The sequence below is a fragment of the Ambystoma mexicanum genome, chromosome 2q, assembly GCF_040938575.1.
Source record: "Ambystoma mexicanum isolate Mex_15411 chromosome 2q, UKY_AmexF1_1, whole genome shotgun sequence".
In the NCBI taxonomy this organism is placed as follows: domain Eukaryota; kingdom Metazoa; phylum Chordata; class Amphibia; order Caudata; family Ambystomatidae; genus Ambystoma; species Ambystoma mexicanum.
In genome coordinates, this window is record NC_090924.1 from 770,994,224 (window position 1) to 771,018,202 (window position 23,979).

General features: G+C 50.0%; 2 protein-coding genes across 6 annotated transcripts in view; one reads left to right on the forward strand and one right to left on the reverse strand.

Annotated features, from left to right (window-relative positions):
- Nucleotides 1-2,729, forward strand: part of LOC138570337 (zinc finger CCCH domain-containing protein 13-like) — a gene marked incomplete at its 5' end in the record, with an annotated part of 9,415 nt that extends 6,686 nt beyond the window's left edge. Inside the window, 2 exons of the mRNA XM_069649111.1 lie at nt 1,397-1,783; nt 1,869-2,729. Of these exons, the coding sequence (XP_069505212.1) occupies nt 1,397-1,783; nt 1,869-2,729 (1,248 nt within the window). The remainder of the gene's footprint in view (nt 1-1,396; nt 1,784-1,868) is intronic.
- The window catches only part of LARP4B (La ribonucleoprotein 4B), a 2,592,412-nt gene that overhangs the window by 953,497 nt on the left and 1,614,936 nt on the right, over nt 1-23,979 (reverse strand). The gene's annotated exons all lie outside the window — the stretch shown is intronic.

Here is a 23,979-nt window from a genome sequence, read left to right on the forward strand (position 1 = left end):
AGAGAGAGAGCGCGACAGCCAGAGAGAGAGCGCGACAGCCAGAGAGAGAGCGCGAGAGACAGAGAGCGAGGGCGACAGCCAGAGACAGAGAGCGAGGGCGACAGCCAGAGAGAGCGAGCGAGCGACAGCCAGAGAGAGAGCGAGCGACAGCCAGAGAGAGAGCGAGCGACAGCCAGAGAGAGAGCGAGCGACAGCCAGAGAGAGAGCGAGCGACAGCCAGAGAGAGAGAGAGCGAGCGACAGCCAGAGAGAGAGAGAGCGAGCGACAGCCAGAGAGAGAGAGAGCGAGCGACAGCCAGAGAGAGAGAGAGCGAGCAACAGCCAGAGAGAGAGCGAGCAACAGCCAGAGAGAGAGCAAGCGACAGCCAGAGAGAGAGAGAGCGAGCGACAGCCAGAGAGAGAGAGAGAGTGCGAGCGACAGCCAGAGAGAGAGAGAGAGAGAGAGAGAGAGAGAGAGAGCGCGCGCGACAGCCAGAGAGAGAGAGAGAGCGACAGCCAGAGAGCGAGCGAGCGAGAGGGAGAGAGAGAGCGAGCGACAGCCAGAGAGAGAGCGAGCGACAGCCAGAGAGAGAGCGAGCGACAGCCAGAGAGAGAGCGAGCGACAGCCAGAGAGAGAGCGAGCGACAGCCAGAGAGAGAGCGACAGCCAGAGAGAGAGAGAGCGACAGCCAGAGAGAGAGAGAGAGCGACAGCCAGAGAGAGAGAGAGAGCGACAGCCAGAGAGAGAGAGAGAGAGAGAGCGACAGCCAGAGAGAGAGAGAGAGAGCGAGCGACAGCCAGAGAGAGAGAGAGAGAGCGAGCGACAGCCAGAGAGAGAGAGAGAGAGCGAGCGACAGCCAGAGAGAGAGAGAGAGCACGACAGCCAGAGAGAGAGAGAGAGAGCGCGACAGCCAGAGAGAGAGAGCGCGACAGCCAGAGAGAGAGAGAGAGCGAGCGACAGCCAGAGAGAGAGAGAGAGAGAGAGAGAGAGAGCGAGCGACAGCCAGTGAGAGAGAGAGAGAGAGAGAGAGAGAGAGAGAGAGAGAGCAAGCGACAGCCAGAGAGAGAGAGAGAGAGAGAGAGAGAGAGCGAGCGACAGCCAGAGAGAGAGAGAGAGAGAGAGAGAGAGAGAGCGAGCGACAGCCAGAGAGAGAGAGAGAGAGAGCGAGCGACAGCCAGAGAGAGAGAGAGAGAGCGAGCGACAGCCAGAGAGAGAGAGAGAGAGCGAGCGCGAGCCAGAGAGAGAGAGAGCGAGCGCGAGCGCGAGCCAGAGCGCCAGCCAGGACGAGAGCGCCAGCCAGAGCCAGGACGAGAGCGCCAGCCAGAGCCAGGCCGAGAGCGCCAGCCAGAGCGCGAGCCAGCGAGCCAGAGCGCGAGCCAGAGCGCGAACCAGAGCGCGAACCAGAGCGCGAACGCGAGCCAGAGCGTGAGCGCGAGCGCGAGCCAGAGCGTGAGCGTGAGCGCGAGCCAGAGCGTGAGCGCGAGCCAGAGCGCGAGCCAGAGCGCGAGCGCGAGCCAGAGCGCGAGCCAGAGCCAGAGCGCGAGCCAGAGCCAGAGCGCGAGCCAGAGCCAGAGCGCGAGCCAGAGCCAGAGCGCGAGCCAGAGCCAGAGCGCGAGCCAGAGCCAGAGCGCGAGCCAGAGCCAGAGCGCGAGCCAGAGCGCCAGCGCGAGCCAGAGCGCCAGCGCGAGCCAGAGCGCCAGCGCGAGCCAGAGCGCCAGCGCGAGCCAGAGCGCCAGCGCGAGCCAGAGCCAGAGCGCCAGCGCGAGCCAGAGCGCAAACCAGAGCCAGAGCGCAAACCAGAGCCAGCGCGCGAACCAGAGCCAGCGCGCGAACCAGAGCCAGCGCGCGAACCAGAGCCAGCGCGCGAACCAGAGCCAGCGCGCGAACCAGAGCCAGCGCGCGAACCAGAGCCAGCGCGCGAACCAGAGCCAGCGCGCGAGCCAGAGCCAGCGCGCGAGCCAGAGCCAGCGCGCGAGCCAGAGCCAGCGCGCGAGCCAGAGCCAGAGCCCGAGAGCCAGAGCCCGAGAGCCAGAGCCCGAGAGCCCGCGAGCCCGAGAGCGCGAGAGCCAGAGAGCCCGAGAGCGCGAGAGCGCGAGAGCGCGAGAGCGCGAGAGCGCGAGAGCCCGAGAGCCCGAGAGCGCGAGAGCGCGAGAGCGAGAGCCCGAGAGAGCGAGAGCCCGAGAGAGCGAGAGCCCGAGAGCGCGAGAGCCCGAGAGCGCGAGAGCCCGAGAGCGCGAGAGCCCGAGAGCGCGAGAGCCCGAGAGCGAGAGCCCGAGAGCGAGAGCCCGAGAGCCCGAGAGCGAGAGCCCGAGAGCCCGAGAGAGCGAGAGCCCGAGAGAGCGAGAGCCCGAGAGAGCGAGAGCCCGAGAGAGCGAGAGCCCGAGAGCCCGAGAGAGCGAGAGCCCGCGAGAGCGCGAGAGCCAGAGATTTAGAGAGAGAGAGAGAGAGTGCAAGAGCCAGAGATTTAGAGAGAGAGAGTGCAAGAGCCAGCCAGAGCAAGCACAGACGATCGAGAGCATGCACAGACGATCGAGAGCAAGCACAGACGATCGAGAGCAAGCACAGACGATCGAGAGCAAGCACAGACGATCGAGAGCAAGCACAGACGATCGAGAGCAAGCACAGACGATCGAGAGCAAGCACAGACGATCGAGAACTCGAGTTCTCAAAAGAGGGAGAACAAGCAAAAGAGCGAGAGCAAGCACTGAAGAGTGCAACAGTGCATATGAGAAAAAGAAGAGACTTGCATGAGACATTTGCGTGTTCATTCTCTCATGCAGAGAAAAAGCGTGCAAGAGTGAGTTGGAGAGAAACCATGACTCGGTTCAAATCCTTCAGGACTTTGCATCTACGTTCATAAATGAAGGGGAGGTGTGGTGTGGGCCTGCAGTCAAACTAAAATAAAAATACATTCTTTCATTCAATTCTGATAACTTGCCATACTGTCCATACAATTAGGTGGTAGTTATGTAGCAAAGCAGAATTGGCAAAAACATAGAAAAAGAGTTAGGGTAGAAGGAGCATGGGGTATGGAGCCGTCACCAATTTAAAAAAAGGCAAATGTGCTAATTTTCTGGGAGTTGGGAAATTAACTAGGCTGTAAAACTGATAGTACCGGATGGAGTATCAAGTCTTGTTGCTATAGGAAGTCCATCTAAGGTGCAAACAACCAGGGGACACACGCAAAGAAGCAAGAGTGCGCAAAGGAGCGAGAGCGCATGCATGCTAAGGAGCTAGAGCACCATAGAGCGTGAGAAGGCCAAAGAGAGCAAGTGAGCAAATACAATGGAGCAAGAGCAATCGTGCACGTGCAAAGGAGCGACAGCAAGCACGCACGGAGCGACAGCAAGCGTGCATGCGCAAAGGAGCGAGAGAGCAAGACAGCACAAGAGAAAGCCAAGTGAGCACCCAAAAGGGCAAAAGAGCGAGAGTGTGAAAGAGCCAGAGGACAAAAGAGCAAGAACACGAGAGCAAGGTGAGCAAGCAAAATAGCCGGAGCGAGCACGCAAGAATTAATGCAAGAGTGAGTTAGAGAGGAACCAGGACTCAAGGGTCAAATCCTCAAGGACTTGGCGTCTAAGTTCATACATGGAGGGGCAGCGTGGCATGGGCCTGAAGTCAAACTAAAATAAAAATACATTCTTTCAACCAATTCGGACACCTTCCCATACAAAGTGGTTGGTATGGAATAGAAAGAATAGGGAAAACAGAAAAAGAGGTAGGGTATAAGAGGAGGACATAAGCATGGGGTATGGATCCCCCCTTGATAATGAGAAACAAAAACAAGGCACTTATGCTAATTTTCTGGGAGTTGGAAAAGTAACTAGGATGTAAAAGTTACAGAACCAGGTGGAGTATCAAGTCCTGTGTAGATGAGCAGTCCATCCGAGGCGCAAACAACCAGGGGAGTGGAGCGCTCAAGACAGTTTCAGAAGGCGTGAGAACCAATAACTGTTGGGCCAGTGTACTGCTATCAAAATCATCCATCTATACATGGAGGGTTTCAGTTTGTGGATCGGGGAGAAAAGGGCAGGCAGTGCCTGTCCCTGTCAAGAGACAAGGAATACATTTCCTTTTGAGTCCCAATCCTGGCACCTTTCCCCTTCCAAGATTATACCAAAGGCACTTTTTGTTCCATTGTTTGACAAGTTCAGAAGAGGGTTGCCCCCACATCTGGAGAATGGTGTTGATGTCCAAAACGAGTTGGCTATGGAGAGTTTGCTTAGAGCATCAGCCCTCTGATTAAGTCGCTCCTAAATGAGTTGCAAAATTATGGACCCAGTTCCGGAACATTTTGGAGGAATGAGTCGTCCTGCTGGGCCTTTGATGAGGTGATGGCCTGACTTCAATGTAGACTCGAGTGGTTTCAGGGTGCAAAAGGGAAGGGTCCAAAAACCTACAGAAGGATGACTGAAAACCAATGTTTGTGGGAGCAAGTGAAGATGAGCCAACACAATGGCCCGAGGGGAAAAAAAGCCCTGTTCCCGAGAGATTTGAGCCCTGTTTGAGGAGCAGCGGGAGGACAAGGTCGGCCCAATGCCACACTAGAGGCTTTATTTTTCACTTTTCACAGTCTGATTGACTTACTCAGAATTCTGCCTTTTTTAACCTTGAAGTTTAGCGACTCTTTTTGTAGCATACAGTGTAAGGATTGCACCAGAAGTTCGCACCTTGATCGTTGGGCTGGTACGATGAAGATAGGGGCTTAGCACAATTGTGACTCAATGGTTGTTGGACTCTGGATTGTGGTCATTGGATTCTGGGTTAAGACGGAGAGGCTCAGACGAAGCTGCTTCTCGCATCTCCAAGGACCCCAACATGGACACGAGACTCCGAGTAGGAGGACATGAACGGAATACGTCCATCCATGGACTGGTATTACCTAGGAGAAAACCTTGGCATCCATGTTACGCAGATCAGTTTATAAGCAATGGCTGTCAGTTAAAGACAGAGTTACGTTCCCCACCACTCTCTCCCGGGGAACTCAAAAACTCAACAATGGTGATACGAATGTCAGGCACCCCCGATCGAGGGCAGGTGGTAGGTTGTCAAGACAGCTCCTTGGAATTGCTCCAAGTAATAAGCCTGACATAAAATAAGTTGGAGGAACATCCAAACTAAAGAACGTTACAAGTTGGTAAGTAACTTGTTCTTCGAATGGATTGTGTCCTCCAATGTATTCCACATCTTTAACAGACTCCCAAAGCAGTACCAGAAAATGGAGGAGGGAATAGAATCTAGAGTACCCAATCAGATGGCGGAATAAAGAACTGCCTTACCAAAGGCCATATCTTGACCATGGATCGCATACAAGGAATAAGGTTTAACACAGGTGTGGATAGAAGCCTATGTGGCTGCATCACAAATATTCCTAATGGGAACTCCCAGTTGTAGGGCTGTGGAAGTAGCCATGCCCCTAGTAGAATGAGCTTGCAGCCCTTCAAGGAGGGTACTTACCCACCAATTGGTAACATTCAGTAATGGTGAGGATAATCCACCTGGACAAAGTCTGTTTGTTAACAGCCTGGCCCAATTGGTGTCCAGCATATCCCACAAAGAGTTGATTGTCCACCCTGACCCTGGACATCCTAGAAACATAAAAGCTCAGAGTTCTCCTAGGATCCAACCTATGGAGTTGCTCCTCTTCCTTACCAGGAGGAGGAGGAAAGAAAGAAGGGAGAACCACTTTCTGATTCAAATGAAATTCAGATACTACCTTAGGTAGAAAGGAAGGGCATACCCTTAGTACAACCCTGTTTAACGTCTATTTCTTCGCCATCAGCAATATCTTCGTATAGTTTCTAATAGTATTCAAAGAAACATGAATTCACTCCTTACTGGGTATCCTGTGTCTGCCCACCCCCCCCCCCTTGCACTGCTCTGTTTGTCTGGGGGTCTCACTTTGATATAACCAGGCTAGTAATCAGCCTGGTTTGTCTCCTTCTGAGTGTTCTCTCCACATATTTTGTATAGTTTAGGTTACATAGCCTCTCCCAGTGGTACCTGCATTCTTGCTGTAATTGATTTATGGTCTCAGCCTCCTCAGGGGACCCTGTACACTCACGCATCTTTGTTTCTAACTTCCTCTCTGCGTTGTTTAAGTACCGTATTATGCCACCTTGCAGCCCTTTTGATTTCGATATAGCCGCTCCCCTCACCACTACCTTAAAGGCCTCCCACAGTGTCCCAGCCAACTCTACACTGCAAGCATGTTCGAAATACTCCTTTATCCCTTTCCTCAGGTGTTCTCTGAATGCTCTATCTTTCAATGCCTCGGCCCTGAGTCTCCATGTCGGGATTCTCGCCCTGGGAGTTAGGTTCTGCCATGTTACTATCAGTGGTACGTGGTCCGAGAGGACCATAGCCTTACATTCTGCCTGTGTCACTTCTTTTGTTAACTCCTGTCTGATAAATATATACTCTAATCCGGTATACAAGTTTTGCGGGGCAGAATTGTGTAACTACACCACCTGTGGTGGTGCATTCTCCACACATCTACCAATTGAAAATCCTGTAACAAGGCCCCCAAAGCCATCGCTGCTGGGGCAAGACTTTTCAACCTTCTCATCTGACCTATCTAGCCTCGGGTGCAAGGTGCAGTTGAATTCCCCTCCCCATATGACTGCCCCGTCCATGTATGAGCTTATTTTAGTATATAAGTTCCTAAAATAGCCTGTAGTGTCTTGGTTTGGGACAAACGATGATGCACACCTCTTTATTTTCCACCATCCCTCTTAGTAACACCATTCTGCCATCTTTATCTATGGTAGAATGCAATAGCTTAAACGGGACGTGTGGTGCTATCCACGTTATGACTCCTCTGGCATACGCCGAGAATGTCGCCCCCAGGGTTGTCCCTTTCCATTTTTTGTTCCCACTCTGTTTTTCCTTGGTCAAATGAATTTCCTGTAGCAGTGTAATATCTATTTTCTGTCTCCTCAGGCAGATCATGACCTTGATCCGTTTAATGTAGCTATTTAGCCCCCTCACATTCCAGGTCACTATCTTCAGGTCTCCTTTTCTATCCATTTCCTACCCCTCCCTTCTCCACCCCCACCCTCCTCCTCTTACTTCGTGGCTTGTGTTTGTAGGCTCACTCCCTTTTAACACCCCAATTTTCCCTCCTCCCTACCCATCCCTAACTGTTGCCCAGCTCCTTCCTTGGATCTCAGGCTACCCCGTATCTAGTCCTTTTCTCAGCCTCCGCTGATACTCTGAGCTCAGCAGGGGGATACTGCTCTACTAATATCCCGACTAAAATAACTACTGGGGGTGGTAACGTGTTCCTTCCAGGTTTCCCACATTAGTGTCAATTTACTACGTAATCTTAGATTTTGGGCTCTTCTGTGCACATTTCACTTAAATGTCCCAGATTACGTTTTATATTCTAGTCCAAAGATCGGTATCTTAGCTATATATAAATAACACCACCTCTGCTTAGTGCAATGTACGTCTCAGAGAAACCCAGGTTCACTTATCCGGTCTGCTCACCATCTGGTCATCTGCTCCGCCCGGGCAATTCAGTGCGTCCAACCATGCCGTCGCTTCTTCCGGGGTTTAGAAGAAATGCGCCCCATTATTCTGCATCACTTTCAATATCGCCGGGTACAGCAGCATGTAGTTATATCCGGCCTCAAGTAGGATCCTTTTAATGGACACATAGCTCAGCCGCTGTCTCTGCACCAAAAAGGTGTAGTCCGGGTACGCCGTGATGATCGCAGATCCCCTGCTTATGGTGCCCCCTTTGCCCAAGTGCTCCAGTATCTTCTCCCTGTCTTAATTCAATATCTTGGCGATGAGTGGCCAGGGAGGGGCTCCAGGTGGCGGTCTCCTGGCCTGGGCCCTGAGCCCTTTCCACAGTGAATCGCTGGGCGAGTGCCCCTCCTTTCTCCTGTAGCAGCATGTTCTCTACATAATTTGTTGGGTCTGAACCTTCTTCTCCTTCAGGGAGCCCTACAATGTGAATATTATTCCTTTGCGCCCGCCCTTCTGCCCTGTTTTCCAGGTTGCACACTCGTAGTATCCGTTAGGCAGAATTCTGTGCAGCGCCCTTAGGGACCACTACACACAATTAAGACTACAGGTGGCAATACAAGTTTTACCTTTGGTACAAGCCTGTACCGCTATGTCAGAGTGGTAGCAGTGGCGGAGCAGCCAGGCTTATCTCCAGAGTATATGAGCAGTAGCAGAGATTACACAAAGGGGACCACAATTACTGTGACTCAAGCAAACACTGACTCAAGGTTTCAGGTAGGAAAATATAAGTACATTTATTTTTAAACCATTTGTTATAATTACAACACACCACACGTTAAATATACTACAACTAACCAATTCATTTTGTACAGTATTTCTCAAGGCAAGTACCCTGTGTTTGAATGAACCGGTGTTACGAACAAAACACGTTTGCGATCAATTTTTGACAGTTCGGTCTACTAAATAAACGCGTATCCGTGACATGAAATGCTACCGGGGCAAAACACACTTAGCACCTGAGATACTCCGAGGTAGTTGGAGGCAAAAATCACAGGCAATATGTTGGTTAGGCAGACAAAATCGAGAAACACTCAGACAGGAGTTCAAAAGTCAAAGGACCGCAGTCAGGGTCAAGTGACACTGGCGGCCTGTTGCCGAAGATCATACTGTCAGACAGTTCACGATTCAACGTAGCCAAAAGTACTTCAATATTGTCAATGTTCGGAAGCAAAAGTTATAAGGAGGGAAGACAAGGGCAAGCCTTGGAGATGAAGAAAAGGGGTTCACCCAGTTTCCTCAAGTAGAACACAGTACCTTATTCCAATGGTGCAGCTGGTGCCTTGGCAGTTGTTCCTGTTGGTTTCCTGCAGACCCACGATTCCTGGAGCTTCGTTGTGAAGGAGGACTTCTGAAGGGGGTCTGCACCACACAGGGATGAAGCCGGCAGCAGCGACAACGGATAAAAGGTGCGCTCCTTAAAAACAGGAAAGGCTCTTCAAATGGCTATCCGGACCACTACAGTAGTGTGCAGCGACTTCGACCAAGGAAAAGGATCCTCTGGCTGTGGAAGATGAGCTGGTTATCCCCACCTGTCATGAGCATGGGTCATGGCCCTAGATTAGCCTCTAAAATTTTGTGGACCACGGCTTATCATGCTTGGTCTGTAACGAGGGAAAAACCATGTCTAGGCTATATAGCAGAAGACACTTCCTCATTACCTAAGATGGCGGCCTAGTGGTCCTCTGGGAAGTGATAGTGATGGTCTAGTGCTTCACACTCACTGCATATATAAGCCCCTCCCTGCTCCGCGCCTCGCGTCGTCTGCTTTTCAGTGTACGCTTACCGCGGTGCCAGTTCCAGTCACAGTTTTCCTCAGCCCATTCTTGAAATATCCTTTACTGTAGTTTCCATTGTTCCCTCTCTAGTAGCCTTGTAACATAGTGTTCGTTTTTTCAGTCAGCATTATCGGCAGTTGCTGCAGCACTGTTGCCGCGCTCATTCCTGTCAACAGAATATTTCGTTGAATCTCCGTCAGCTGTTTGAAGTTCGTTGTCTTGTCAATCTACATTTGTCGCAAGTATTGGCTGTTAATGTATTTGTGCGCACTTGTTTTAGTGATTATTAGATTGACAGCGTGCATTTTCCAGTCAGTTGAATTACTTAGTTTTTGTGTCAGCTGTAAGAAGTTGTTCCCCTGTCAGTCAGCCTTTTACACACACTGTAGGGTACTGCAATCCTGTGACAAGGTTTTGAGTTATCACATATTGGGTGCTACAATTTTCCCAGTCAGCGGAAACTAACTAGGGTCATATTAGTTAGCTGTTGGAAGTGGTCTCCCTCTAGTTAGCATACAGCACATTACAAACTAAGCTAGTGTTTAATGTAAAAAGGCAAGCACATTGAGAGTGTAAGGCATAGTTCACCATGGTTGTTAATGCCCAGAGGGGAATCACAATACATTTTACAAGCAGTTGACATTATCTGGTCACTTGTTCACACGCACATGTAGGCGTTCCTCATTTTTGGTTTAGGAAGGTTAGGAGTTCCTGTTCTTGCACTTTCAATTGTTAATGGAACAGCTCCCTTTGTGCTATTCTAGTCAAGGATAGCTTCTATCTCCTACCTTCTCCCAGTAGCTCTCTCTCATATCACGCACACTAGTGGCCCTAATCCCTTCAGAAAATACATTTCATCTCCATTCTTCAGAACAAGCGCCCTTGCGTAGAAACAGGATGGAGAGCTCACCAACAAAAGGTAAAAAACCCTGGAGAGTTAGAGAGGTAATTACTGAATTGGTGCATTTGACAAGCATATTGAGGATTGCTGAATGTTTTTTCTTAGATAACCAGACTACATAGAGTTACAACGCACACTAAGAATAGTACAACCTGATTTTCCAGAGACGTGCTCCCGCAGAGTTTATGAGGTAAGCGTTACACCACCAGGCTCAAGGGAAGAAGACTCCGGACTGGATCTTCTCTTAGTCATTGAAGGGTAGATGGCTCAGGACTGCAGCAGGGCTTCACCGGGACTGGGTAGTTGCAGCAGCCGTCGTTCTCTCCGCTTCTCTTCGGTTCCTTGTAGTTCCAGTGGAGACTGACTACTAGCCCAAGAGACCTGCCTTTTATGCGCAAAACCTCCATTCACACAGCCTGGCTGTCAATCACCCAGCAGGGGGGTTGTCCAGCCTGGACCACCACCTCAGCCAATCATGGCAAAGTGCGACTTGGGTTTCCTAGGATACCCTGTGCAGGGGTGACTACACCCCTCCCTCACATTCAGCCCAGCTAGACACCCAGGCGCCTGGTGGAGGGCTTCTGAGCAGAAGCCGGCCAAAAGACGGTGAACAAAGAAGACGAACCTAGTTTGCCGCGCAAAGTAAAACACAAGAAGGACTAACAAAAAGAAATGGCAAATAAACCCAACCGGAGCCAAAAGAAAGACGATTTGGTCAAGCAGGTTTATGTTCGAGGCTAATATAATAGCCAAGAACAATACCACATTTATCTAATATAACCACACTAGAAAAGTTAGGGTAGATACCACTGCCACCAGCCAAGTCTAAATGTTAAAAGAGCGAAACAATGCTCTAGGAGGTACAGATAAAAAGGGATACGAATTAACCCTTTCCAGTACTCCATGGAAGATGGGGCGTACTGGATCTGTGGTAGATTGACTAAAGTTAATGGCAACTTTACCCTTTTCTGGGGGACTGTAGTCAGCCTCAGAAATGGAGTCGGGGGAAGCCTCAAAGAATCCCTGTGTCACTGCACTGAAGGTGCTGTGTGACACACAAAAGAAGGGGGTTACTGAAGTGGTGTACTACAGAGTCCACAATCACAAAAACAGAGAAATATACTTGCCAAAACACAGGTAAGAGTGGGGGGAAAAGCTCACACTCTTACAAACTGGAAAAAAAACTCCAGAAGTCCAGCAAGGCTGCTGGGGGACTCACTAGGTGAGGGAAATTAGCCATAAATGAGCATTCTCCCTAACAGTATGGTGACCTCCTTGGCATTCACAGTGCGGATGCCTGCGTTAGCCTTCACATCTTTCTCCAGAGCCCCTGTGCGCTCTGCCAGTGATCTAACATCTTGCCAGAGAAGGTTGACATCCACTCTGGCAGCATCAATCTTTTGTTCCAGCAAGGTTCTTAATTCTGCAATTGCTGTGTCTATCTTGCATTCCGACGATGTCTTCAACTCTGCTATGGCATCCAAGATCCGTTGGACATTTTGTGTCGGGGTCTCTCCTCCCTGCATGATTCCTGCGTCTTGGGTTTTCCAACTTCCATAGATTGAGTCGATTTGGCAAAGTCCTCCATTGTTGGCTGCTTTCCTTTGATTTTGCCCCCTTCAGATGCTATTTCCGCTTCTAGGGGAGCCCCCCTTCCTGACTGTAGCTCTGCATTGGCCAGCACTGCTATGTTGCCCACTATATGCTCTGTTAACGTAACCCCGCCACTGAGCCTCGTCCGTTCGGTGTGGCCTGTGCCAGACAGTGGCTGTGAGATCCCCTTCTAGTAGTCTTCTGCTCTCGCGCTCCCACCACTCTATATTACTTAATCGCTGCTCCCCGTGCCTGGGTCACTGATTCACCTTCACTGCCTTCTGTGGGCCTCAGTTTCAGGGTGTTGTCCAACTCGCTGGTACCCCCCCCCCCCATGTGGTTCTCACACAACACCGGTCCATTCACCTACGGCGCACCCTTGTGCCCGGTGCCGTACTGATCGTGGTGTCTTGTTAGTGTCCAATAGAGGCTTGTACCTTTGGCGCGAGTTCCGAGCAATCCTTCCCGATAGTGACAGGGACAGATCAATTATGTAGGCTCCTGCTAAGTATTTGAGTTCTTTTCCTCTCTTTGCATCACATGGTCGGGGTGTGTGTGTGGGCGCCTCTCTGGACCCTCCACTCGTGCGTGCTCGGGTCCTTTTAGTCAGTATTGTGCACGCAGGGGTGGGCTCATTTCTGTTCCCTTCCTGTTTTATTACTGCCCGGCCTTTATCAATCAGTCACTTTTCCCATCTGCCTGAGGGTATTGTGATCCCTCCGTCGGGAGAAGGGCTTAGTGTCCTCACCTCTGCATCTAGCGGCAGGGATGCATCCTATGTGGTGTGCCACACACATTTGCAGCACTCCAAGGAATCGGATACTCGCTGGTTCATGTGCCCCTAGCCTCCAGTCATAAGCAGCATTACCAGGTGGCTGTTGCGTCCCTTTGCCATCCGGCTTCGGTCATCCTTTATTACGGAGCGGGCGCCATTTTAGATATTACAACTCGGAGTTCCACTGCATAGCTTTTCAGTCGTCTGAGCTCCCAGCTCAGATCTTCCCAGCATCACGACCATTTAACTCCCACCATGTCCGCACATCCGGGGAACTATTTGTCTCAAATGCTTCGCTCCATATGCTTGTGTGCTTCAGGATGATACAGGATCAGCAGGAGACATTCAGAGACACAAATTATCTCATGGCTCCTTGGCCACACCCCCTTCAGAGAGGAGGTTTATGTCAATCTCTGAAACATTGGAAACCTCTTACCATCCAATCTATTTTAGATTGTACATTTACTGTGAGGAGATTGGAATGAGAGATGGACACAGAACTCATGATTGTGATCAAAAACATTTATTCTAAGTAAAAGGGGTTTGGAAAATGCCTCACTATCCCTACTCTAGGAGGCATTTTCCTACCTCAACCAAAATTAAGGGTCTGTCTTGTGTCCAGAAGTTAAGGAGAATTCTCAGTTTAGGCTGAATTTCCTAACCTAGTGAGCCCCCCAGCAGCTTTGCTGGATTTTTTGTGGTTTATTTTTTTCTCCTGCCAAGAGGGAGACTCTTTTACCCTCATTCTTGGGCATGATTTCAGTGCGTTTCTTTGAATCTAGATGTGTTTAATGGGCTATGGGGTCTTTTACTCCATAGGGCTTCATGTGTTTTTGTGATGTGTGTTACACAGCACTCTCCGTGCAGTAACACAGGGGTGTCATAGTGACCCCCCAGTATAGACTCCATACCCTGGGACTGACTACTGTCTCCCAGGGCATGTAAAGTCACCATTGACTTTACTAGTCTTGAATTCTGAACAGAACCAGTACAAACCATCATATTGTGGACGTACTGGCTGGGGCAATTCAATTGCCCCGGGGTCTGTTAGTCGAGGGGGCACGCCTCCGTCCCCCCTGATCGAGTTTTGGCTGGTGGCAGTGGATACTACTTTTTATATTCAACCGTGAATATTTTCCTATGTGATTTCCCATTGTTTTAGGCTACTATCTTTATTTAATTATTTACGGTAGCCTCGAACATACCGCCGGTTTATTTAATTAATATTAATTCTCTGGTTGGTGTTTTTTGCCAAAATTTGATTCTAAAATGGCGTTTGTGTTCTCTTCTGTGACTCCAACCCAAGTCGAGCCCTTTGTTCCACTTTTTGGCGTGCTTCTCCACAGAAGCCCTCCAAAGTGGTGCCACTCTGTCTGGGGTACTTGGGAGGGGTGGAGGGAAATTTAGGCACCCTAGACTGAGTTGCCTAGGCAACTCAAGTCGCACTCCATCCTGATTGGCCCAAGTGGTGAGCCGGCCGGCTCACCACTTAGCATGTTTGAGTGACAGCTAGGCTGAGTGAATGGGGGTTTGCTGCATAAAAGCAGGGCTTTGGGGACTGGAACTTCAGAAGTCGCCACAGGACCTAAGAATCCGACGAGGGAGAAGCTGAGCCGACCTGCCACGACACCACTACCGGTGGAGCCCTGCTGGACTGCCTCACCACTTTTCCCAACGACAGAGGAGATCTCCCGCCGGAGAGTCTTCTTCCTTTGACTGGTGGGGATAACCAGTTTCACCGTCTTTTCACTTTCCCGACGTACCTCGTGGCCGCCTTGCCCGTGCCAAGCACCCCGGCAACTGGGATACCACGTTTTACCACAACCGCGAAACAAAGGTACCACCTTTAACTGGAAAACTCAGCGGCTGGTTTCTGCACTGGTAGTGCAACGACCTTCATCTTTCCTCCTAGTCGAGATCTTCTCTTCCCCTGGACGACGACGCAACTTGCACCCACTACCAGGAACAACTGCCACCGCTGGAGGATCCTTCCCACTTAAGGTACCGTGTCCCGCCTGGCTTCCCTTGCTACCGACTGTACGGGGTAGATTTAGCCCCCGGCGTTCGAACCTGGGTTAGCCTGGGACACCCTGGCTAAACTTTCCTAAGCCTCTCTAAACTCTTTTTGAATCCTCTGCAAGACTTTCTAAGCCTAGTGTAACTGTGTGATCTTGGGCGCATTTGTGCTCTGCTCTCTCCAAGAGTGGGCCCAGCCTTTGGACTTTGGCTCACCAGTGACTTTTTGCTCTTCTGCCTTGCTTATAGTGTTCCTGAATCTTAGAGCGGTGTACCTTTCCATATTCTGTCTTTTCCCCTCCCTTTCTCACAAACCTATTGGAGTGCAATCTAGTTAAGCGCTCACCTCTGTATGAAAATAAGTGGTGTCTTACTGTGACTTATCTGATAGGGAAAAAGGGGTGTATATATTACAATAGTAACTGTGTTTAGAATATTTTACAATAAGAGTGCTGGAGTGTTTCAAACTGTTTTTAAATAAATAATTATATACTTTGATACCAAAGCTCTGGTCAGTGTTTGCTTGTATTATTGTATCTGGGTGCCTATTGTGTATACTTTGCATACTGCCTAACTGTTCTTGAGGGAAGTCCGACTGCTCAGCCACAGCTACCAGGTAAATCTGGGTGGTACAGACTGCTACCAAGTGGGTTTACTGCCAACACCTGTAGTCTTAAATCTTTTGCAGTGTTCCCTAAGGGAACTGCACAGGTTTCTGCCTAACAGAAGTCCAAAGCAAAAATGTCCTGTGTCTGAAATCCGACTCTAGCCCTCACATTTTAAAAGTACCTATGGTATTCAGGGTAATATCTTTGGCCTTGGAAGTGCACAAATGTTCAAGATCAAAAGAAAGGTGCAACTCCAACAAAGACATTCCCAAAGGATAGTATTCACAGTTCCAGGGAATGGATCCCAGTTCCAGGTTTCTTTCCAACATTAGAACACCCTAGTGGTGTTGCCACAAACCTGATTGGCTAATCTGCGGGCTATACGCACTGGTATAACCCGCAGATTCAATACAGTGAGGAAAATAATTTATGCTAAGTGCCGCAGCCCATTACTTTCACAAAACGCTTGCTGGATTTAACTTAATTACAGAAATTCTTCGGCTAAGCCCTCGTCCCATTTCAGAAAGTAAAGAGTTAATGTTCCGTGTTGCTGTGCAAGCATGCCGGATGTAGCCACACCCCCTCACGGAAGTCAAAAGAAGAAACACTGTTTTGTTAGCCGCCTTCACAATGCCCCTCAATTATATTACGCACCGGGACAGTGTTAAACCCACATATGCTGCATTAGTAAAATGTACAAAACATGCCAAACCTCTCCCTTGCCCCGCACAATGCTTTTACACGTGGAACTTCGTTAATCACCTAACTGCTGCACAAACATGTAAAACGTGGCCCCTGCCCTCTCAGGGAAAAACAAGATAATTTTAAATCATACCAATACCCACATGCTAAATGTTAATGAAAATTTGTATTTATTTTTCAGTTTTAAGTAATGCGCAAGTACTTTGCATACCTGAAAAATAATGCACACCTGCATTTTCCCCAATTAAATACTCAACCCACACACTGCCAATTACCTCCTACAACCATATTAAAAAAAGGGACAACCAGGAAAAACACTGGTAGGGAATTTGATAACTACCTTAAATTTCTACGGCACCACACATTTGAACCTAAATTAGAAGTTTTTCTTTACAGAACTACCTTTCCCACCCTCTAACCATTTTCCCAATAAAAAATTATTTCTGCAGCATATATTAATAATTTGTAATTTTTCAAACTTAAATACCGAGGGTGTTCTAAAAGCTTCATAGACCTGCAGCGAGGGCTGTACCGGCCGTTATGGACCCTCATACCTCGTTAAAATGAACTCTTGTCTTCATGGCCTATAACGCTCAGTACAGCCCTCGCTGCAGGTCTATAAAACTTAATTACGATAGATGAACAAGACAATTAAAATTCTTTATAGACCAAGAGGATATCTTCTTCCTCTAGGTGTTGAAATCCACTTCTAAGAAGGTCTCCCTTCCCTTCCCTAGGACCTTTCAAACATTCACAATCCTAAGGGTATAAGTCTTCCTTGAGATTCTTTATTCAACCAAACAACTTGCAAGTAAAATAACTTTGATGCGAGAGCCAGCCTCGAAGGACGCCTGGTATTGTTATGCTCACCTGGTCTCTGCGGAGGCGTTGGGGCATGGTTGCAGCTCTCCCTGAACTTGAATCACCCCCTTCAGGCCTCTCCCTCAGTAGAAAAGCTGTGAGCAGTGGTACGTGGTGATAATGCTCCTGCATGGAGATGTGAGTGCGTCAATCTGTGATTGTTGTACCTCTACAACCCTTCACCCCAAAGTACGGTTTCTGTGAGCATACTCCGGCCCATAAAACTCACCTGTGAATTATGGAAGCTAAGCTCTCCGTCCTGCTACTTCTGGCAGGGGCGCGTCGAATGGGATCTAGTTCCTTCACTGATCCCTGATAAGGATTAGTCCAGTCCAGCTGCGACTATGCTTCTCCTTATGATTGGTAAGTCTTTCTTGAGCTCTTGTGATGCTGTTTATTCTGTTTAATGTGTTTAATGTGTTTATATGTTGCTTCTATTTATGCCCGCAATAATGTCTCTTCGGTTTTCTTCCCTTAGATGGAAATGAGGCCTCAATGCAGCTGCGAGACGCGGCTGGATGGAAGATGGAATGGATGCTACCGCAATGTTCCGACAGCAGGTAAGTGATGGCTTAAGGAAAAGCGCGAAGTATGGCGAAGTGCAATCTAAAACTGACTTTTTTCGATGTCTAACCTTGTCTTCTGTTTTTCCTTGCAGGCGCTGCTGTAGACGATGGAGCGTGTCGTGCTGCGGTGCCAACATGAAGATTTCGGCGTTCTGGAAAGTGTAAAGATGAATACTTGGTTCGCCGAAGAGATTTACAGGTAAGAACAGCTTCCCCCAGTTGGGAAGTATGCTGGCAGGAAGCAGGATGTCCAGGAAGCAGGATCTTCAAAGGGAAGTCTGACCTCAGGCGACTGAGCGTTACGCTGCTTGCAAGTGCAGAATAACGCGAAGCGTCCGTCTTGAGGATCGGGTCAGCTTATATAGCTGAGATCATGGACACGCCCATTAGGGCCGGCTTACCGGCCACTCCTAGAGAGTGAGCATGTGCGAAGGCAATCCATTAGCAGCCACACCTAAGAATGCACTTGGGGCTGCTTAATGGATGGAATGTTGAAGGTTAATGCATCTGAAGTGCTATGTCCATAATAAAAGTTTTTTGGTATTAAATGGATGTTCTTGTTTACTTTTGTTCATGAGCTTGGCGCCAAAGGCGCAAGGACAGTGTCCACCCAGGTCTTCTGTGCATGCGACCCCTGCATGCCTGTGCCCCTGACTTCATGACCATGACAGGTATACTCCCCTGTCAGGAGCTTTCCACACTTAATGCAATTTTAATCGCAAACCTATCTTTACCTGGTATACTTATCCTGCCAAGCCTTTTCCATGTGGTTTACTTGACCATGGCAGGCTTCCTCTCCTGGTAGGACTTTCTCATGTGATTCACTTTCACACACTTGGAAAATGTACAGTTTGTTTTTCTTAAATACACTTCTGGTATTCATCCTATTCGAATATTGGATTTCCAATCCCTTTCATTCACTTTGATTGCTCTTCGCTTTCCTTGATAACATTGCAAAAGTGCTGCAGTGTCCCAGCTTCCCTTCCTAGGACTCCGCGGTTTTTCATGGGTTTCTTTAGTTCTCTTAAGTACACACGTAGTAGCTCTCCGGCGTCCCGTCTCCGTTTCACAGGCTCATTGGTTTCACCTAGCAGCTTCCCTGTCCTTCGCAGCTCCCATTTTGCTGTGGAGCCCCTCTGTGTTCGGGCAGTGTAGGAACTGCTTTCCGGTTCCTAGGGCCTTCAGGAAGTCTTCTCATTGCTTCCTGCTACAGTGCCAGCACAACAAACTTGTGCAGTTCGTCTTCCTCAGCCAATTTCCAGAGCCTTCTGGCTCAGCGGTTCCTCGGTTGGCACCAAGAAGATGAAGCTCCTTCTGACATTGTCTCTTTGCTTCATGCCGGTTTGGAGTTTTATATGTCCAGGTACCCATCATGCGCTCACAAACACTAGAGCACGTCCTGGGCTTCTCAACTTCCTTGATCTGCATTGCTCTGTCCAGCCTCCTTGTCCCAGTGTTTCCTTAGAGACGGGAATAATATGCAGTTTTTGGTATGGATATTTGACACTATTTCCACCATCCATTTGTCCAATATAATATACTAAGCAGTCAAGTAATTTTACTTTACGTCCAATCGAAGGGACCAGAGACAAGTGAAGCTTACTTGGCCTGTATTGCTGTTCTAATACACTGCATTGTCTGTTTTGTCAGTAAAGTTTAGATTAATGGATCCAAATCTCATACTGTAAACTATTTAATTTTGTTGGCGAAGGTGCATCATACAGATAAAAGACAACTTTTGTAAACGTACATGATCACAAAGCAAAATGCTTTTGATGGCAAACTAGATTGGTGACCTGCGGGTTGTATGCATCTATGCAACAGGTGCTCAACCAAGCTAATTGCAAACTCCATGATATTCCATCACCTTGTTGCTTTTCAACAGCTAACCTGAAAGTGCGATGGCTGCTAACTATAATATTCTACCTGGTTTGCCCAGTTCTCTGCCTGCCAGGTCGGCACCCTGCTCAGACTCTTTCTTTCTCTCCTCTTAAATAATGAATATACAAAGCTAACTAGATGTTTACGCAAAGATGTGCTCAATAGTTACATCTAGCCTATACATCTATGAAATGATATTTTATTTATATCGCGCTCATACACAGGTGTTCCAGAGCGCGACCAAGCAAAGGGAAGGGAACAAGGGAGAAATAAAAAAACAATCTTACTAGACCCAGTGACATTAAAAACACGCAAGTGCATGGAAAAGGAAAAAGAAGGAAAGTGTGAGGGGAGGAGTGGAGAGTGTGGCTCAAGGAGAGAGCAGAATAAATAGTAAGTGCAGATCTACTGCAATACCATGCATTGTAGTTAGAGCGAAGTGAGCTCTGGAGGCTATGTGATTATGACTACATTATATATTATCACCAACAGGAGAGGCCTGGAACACAAATGGAATATGCAAGTAGCCACCTGCATTTCATGCCAGGCCTCTGGACAGCCATCACCATGTCTTTGGTGGTGGTGCCCTCTTCTCCACTGTTAGGGAGAATTCTCTATTAAGGCTAATTTCCCAAACCTAGCGAGTCCCCCAGCAGCTTTGCTGGATTTTTGGGGTTTAATTTTTTCTCCTGCTAAGAGTGAGACTCTTTTTCTCCCACTCTTAGGCATGATTTCAGAATGTCCTTTGACTATGTAATGTGTTTTATGGGCTATGGGGTCTTTTACCCCATAGGGCTTCATGTGTTTTTGGTAAGTGTGTTACACAGCACCCTCAGTGCAGTAACACAGGGGTGTCATAGTGACCCCCAAACATAGACTCCATACCCTGGGACTGACTACTGTCTCCCAGGGCATGTAAAGTCACCATTGGCTTTACTAGTCTTAAATTGTGAACAGAACCAGTACAAATCATCATATTGTGGAAGTACTGGTAGGGGTAATTTGAATGCCCCTGGGTCTGTTTTCCAAAGGGGCACTGTCCAATCCCCGCTTGTCGAGTTTCTGGCTGGTGGCAGTGGATACCACGCGAAATATTCCACAGGAATATTTCCTATGGGATTTTCCCATTCATTTTAAACGCACCACTTTTTGGTGCAATGTTAAAGATACCGCCGGGTCATTAATTTAATATTTATTCCCCGGTTGGGTCTTTTTGCCAGGACTCGGTTTTAAAATGGCGTTTGTGTTCGCCTCTGAAACTCAACCAAGTCGAGCCCTTTGTTCCACTTTTTGGCTGGCTTCTCCACAGAAGCCCTCCAAATGGTGCCACTCTGTCTGGGGTCAACAGGATGTGTGGGAGGGGGATTAGGCACCCTGGACTGAGTTGCCTTGGCAACTGAAGTCGCACTCTTGTGTGATTGGCCCAGTGGTGAGCCGCCTGGCTCACCACTTAGCATGTTTGAGTGACAGCTAGGCTGATGAATGGAGGTTTTGCTGCATAAAAAACAGGGCTTTGGGGACTGGAACTTCAGAAGTCGCCACAGGACCTAAAGAATCCGAAGAGGGGAGAAGCTGAGCCATCTACGACGACGACACCACCGGTGGAGCCCTGCTGTACGAAACTCACCACTTTCCCGACGACAGAGGAGATCTTCTTCCAGGAGAGTCTTCTTCCTCTTGAGCTGGTGGGACCAACCAGTTTGCCTTTTTCGCCTTCCTGGATCGTCTCGTGGTAGAATCGCCCATGCCAAGCACCCCGGCGGGCGGATAAGGAACAAGTTACTTACCTGTAACTGTTGTTCTCCAGCATGGGTCTGGCATGGATTCACATGCTCATGAATATTCCCCGTCGTCAGGCTGGGAATCCTCGGTAAAGAAAAAACCAGTATCAGTTTCGTTTCTGATCTGTCTTTCGTAGTAATAACCAATCACTGGTCTCTGCGTCATACTGACCACAGCCAATGACTGCCCTCTACCTAAGCACCGCCTCTGGCAGCCATCTTCAGATTTGGAAGCACGTGAAGTGGCAGTATGACCAAGTGAAGAGCCGCAGAGGGGTAGGCGGGAGGGTTCGCATGTGAATCCATGCCAGACCCATGCTGGAGAACAACAGTTACAGGTAAGTAACTTGTTCCTTCTCCAGCATGGGGTCTGGCATGGATTCACATGCTCATGAATAAAGAATACATAGCAGTACACACATGCACAACCACGGGAGGTGGCAAAGGCTCAACATTAAGCATCACATCAACTCAACATTAAGCATCTTACCTCCTCACCAGGCTCACCTCAGGCGAACAGGTTGCGCAGCACTGCTTGGCCGACCCTGGACTCCTCCCTGGAATCCCGGTCGACGCAGTAGAATTTCGTGAAGGTGTGCGTCGACCTCCACGTAGCAGCCCTGCATATGTCCAGCAGGGGCACACCAGATAGGAACGCCGTGGTAGCTGCGATCGCTCTGGTGGAATGGGCTCTCGGACGGCCAGGCAGCGGTCGGTTTGCCAACCGGTGACAGTACATGATACAGCCGGAGAGCCATCTGGAGATGGAAGCCTTCGAGAGAGCCTTCCCCTGATTGACAGGTCCAAAGTTCACAAAGAGTTGTGACGTCTTCCGAAAACCTTTCGTGCGGTCCACGTAGAACTTCAGCGCTCTAGCTACATCCAGCGAGTGCAAAGTCCTCTCAGCCGGCGACGAAGGCGACGGGAAGAACACAGGTAACACCAAGGGTTCGTTGAGATGAAAGTCCGACGGTACCTTGGGCATGAAGGAGGGGTGCGTCCTGAGCACTACCCTCGTGTCGTGGAAAGTCAAGTACGGGGCCTTGCAGGAAAGGGCCTGGATCTCTCCCACTCGTCGTGCGGAGGTGATGGCCACGAGAAAAGCTGTTTTCCACGATAGAAACTTCAACGGGGCCGAGTGCAGAGGCTCGAACGGAGGTCCCATGAGTTTGGTCAGCACCACGTTGAGCTCCCACGCCGGGGCCGGAGCCTTCACCGGCGGGAACGATCTGAACAGTCCCTTCATGAACTCTTTCACCAGACGATGAGACCACAAGGACGTCCGGCCCGTGGTTCTGGTGTATCGGGAGATCGCAGCAAGATGAATCTTGATGGACGCGTGTGCCAGACCAGCTTTGGCCAGCGTCAGCAGGTACGGCAGCACTTGGGGAGCCGTAATCCGTAGAGGGTTAATCTTCTGTGCGTAGCACCAGACAGAGAACCTCTTCCATTTGTGTCCGTAGCATTTAAGAGTCGAGGACGCCCTGGCCTTTGCAAGAACCTCTCTGCAATCGGCCGGTATGTCGTATCCTCCAAACTCTAGCGCTGCAGGAGCCAGGCCTGCAAGTTCAGCGACTTCGGGTCGTGGTGGAGGATGGCGCCTCCTTCCCTGGAGAGTAGATCCGCGTCCGCCGGCAGCTTGATTGGCGGGGACGCCGACAAGTCCAGAAGGTCCGGGAACCATATCTGCCTCGGCCACGCAGGTGCGACGAGGATCATCCTGCACCGTGACCTCTTGAGCTGGTTGACGAGCCGGATTAGCAGAGGCAAGGGAGGGAACGCGTAGAGGAACAGGCCCTCCCAGGGGAACGAGAAAGCATCGCCCATGCTCCTCGTCTGGGGAAACCTGCTGGCGAACCTCCGGCACTTGGTGTTCGTCGCCGTCGCGAACAGGTCGATCTGGGGTGTGCCCCACCGTCGGAAGAGGCGATCCACCAGATCCTGCCGTAGTTCCCACTCGTGGCACGAGCGCAGCTCCCTGCTGAGTGAGTCGGCGATGGTGTTTTTTATCCCTGCCAGATGAAACGGCACCAGAAGAATCCCTTGGGCGACGGCCCAATGCCACAGGTCCTGCGCCTCCTTGGACAGCGCTGGGGACCTGGTTCCGCCCTGTTTCCTGATGTAAAACATGGTGGTGGTGTTGTCGGTGAAGATCCTCACCACCTTGCCCTTGAGGGACGGAAGGAAGGACCTGAGGGCCCAAAACACTGCACGGAGCTCCAGGACGTTGATATGCAGGGACTTCTCCGTCGGGAGCCAGAGTCCCCTTGCGTGCAGATTTTCGGTGTGCGCTCCCCACCCTTCTAGGGAGGCATCCGTGGTCACAGTCACCTGGTGGGCTGGGGTCTGGAAGTCCATGCCCGCCGTCAGATGCGCGCGGGTGCCCCACCACCGTATCGCTCGTCGGAAACTCTCGTCGAGCTTGATCCTTTCCTCGAAGCTGCCCGTCGTCTGGATCCAGCGCGCATCCAGGAACTCTTGCAACGGGCGCATCCGGAGCCTGCACATGGGAATGAGGTAGATGCAGGAAGACATCATCCCGAGGAGGGACTTGATGGACCTCACCTTGGCCGCGTCGGCCACCAACATCCGTTGCACCTTGCCCAAGATGGTCCTGGTCCTCTCCTCCGACGGGGAGGCCAGAAGGGACACTGTGTCGAGCCTCGCTCCCAGAAACAGTGCGACTTGCGCGGGCACCAGGTGGGATTTGGCGTAGTTCACGGAGAATCCCAGGTCCGTGAGGAGTTGGACGGTCCTTGCCGTGTGGACCACGGCGAGCTCCCTCGTCTTGGCGCGGATGAGCCAGTCGTCCAGGTAGGGGTAGACATGAATCCCCTCGCGGCGCAGCTGCGCCGCCACCGGTGCGAGGCACTTGGTGAAAACCCTGGGTGCCGACCGCAGTCCGAAGGGAAGGGCTTTGAACTGGTAATGACGCCCTTGGACCACGAATCTGAGGAATTTTCGGTGCCCCTTTAGGATGGGAATGTGGAAGTAGGCATCCTCCAA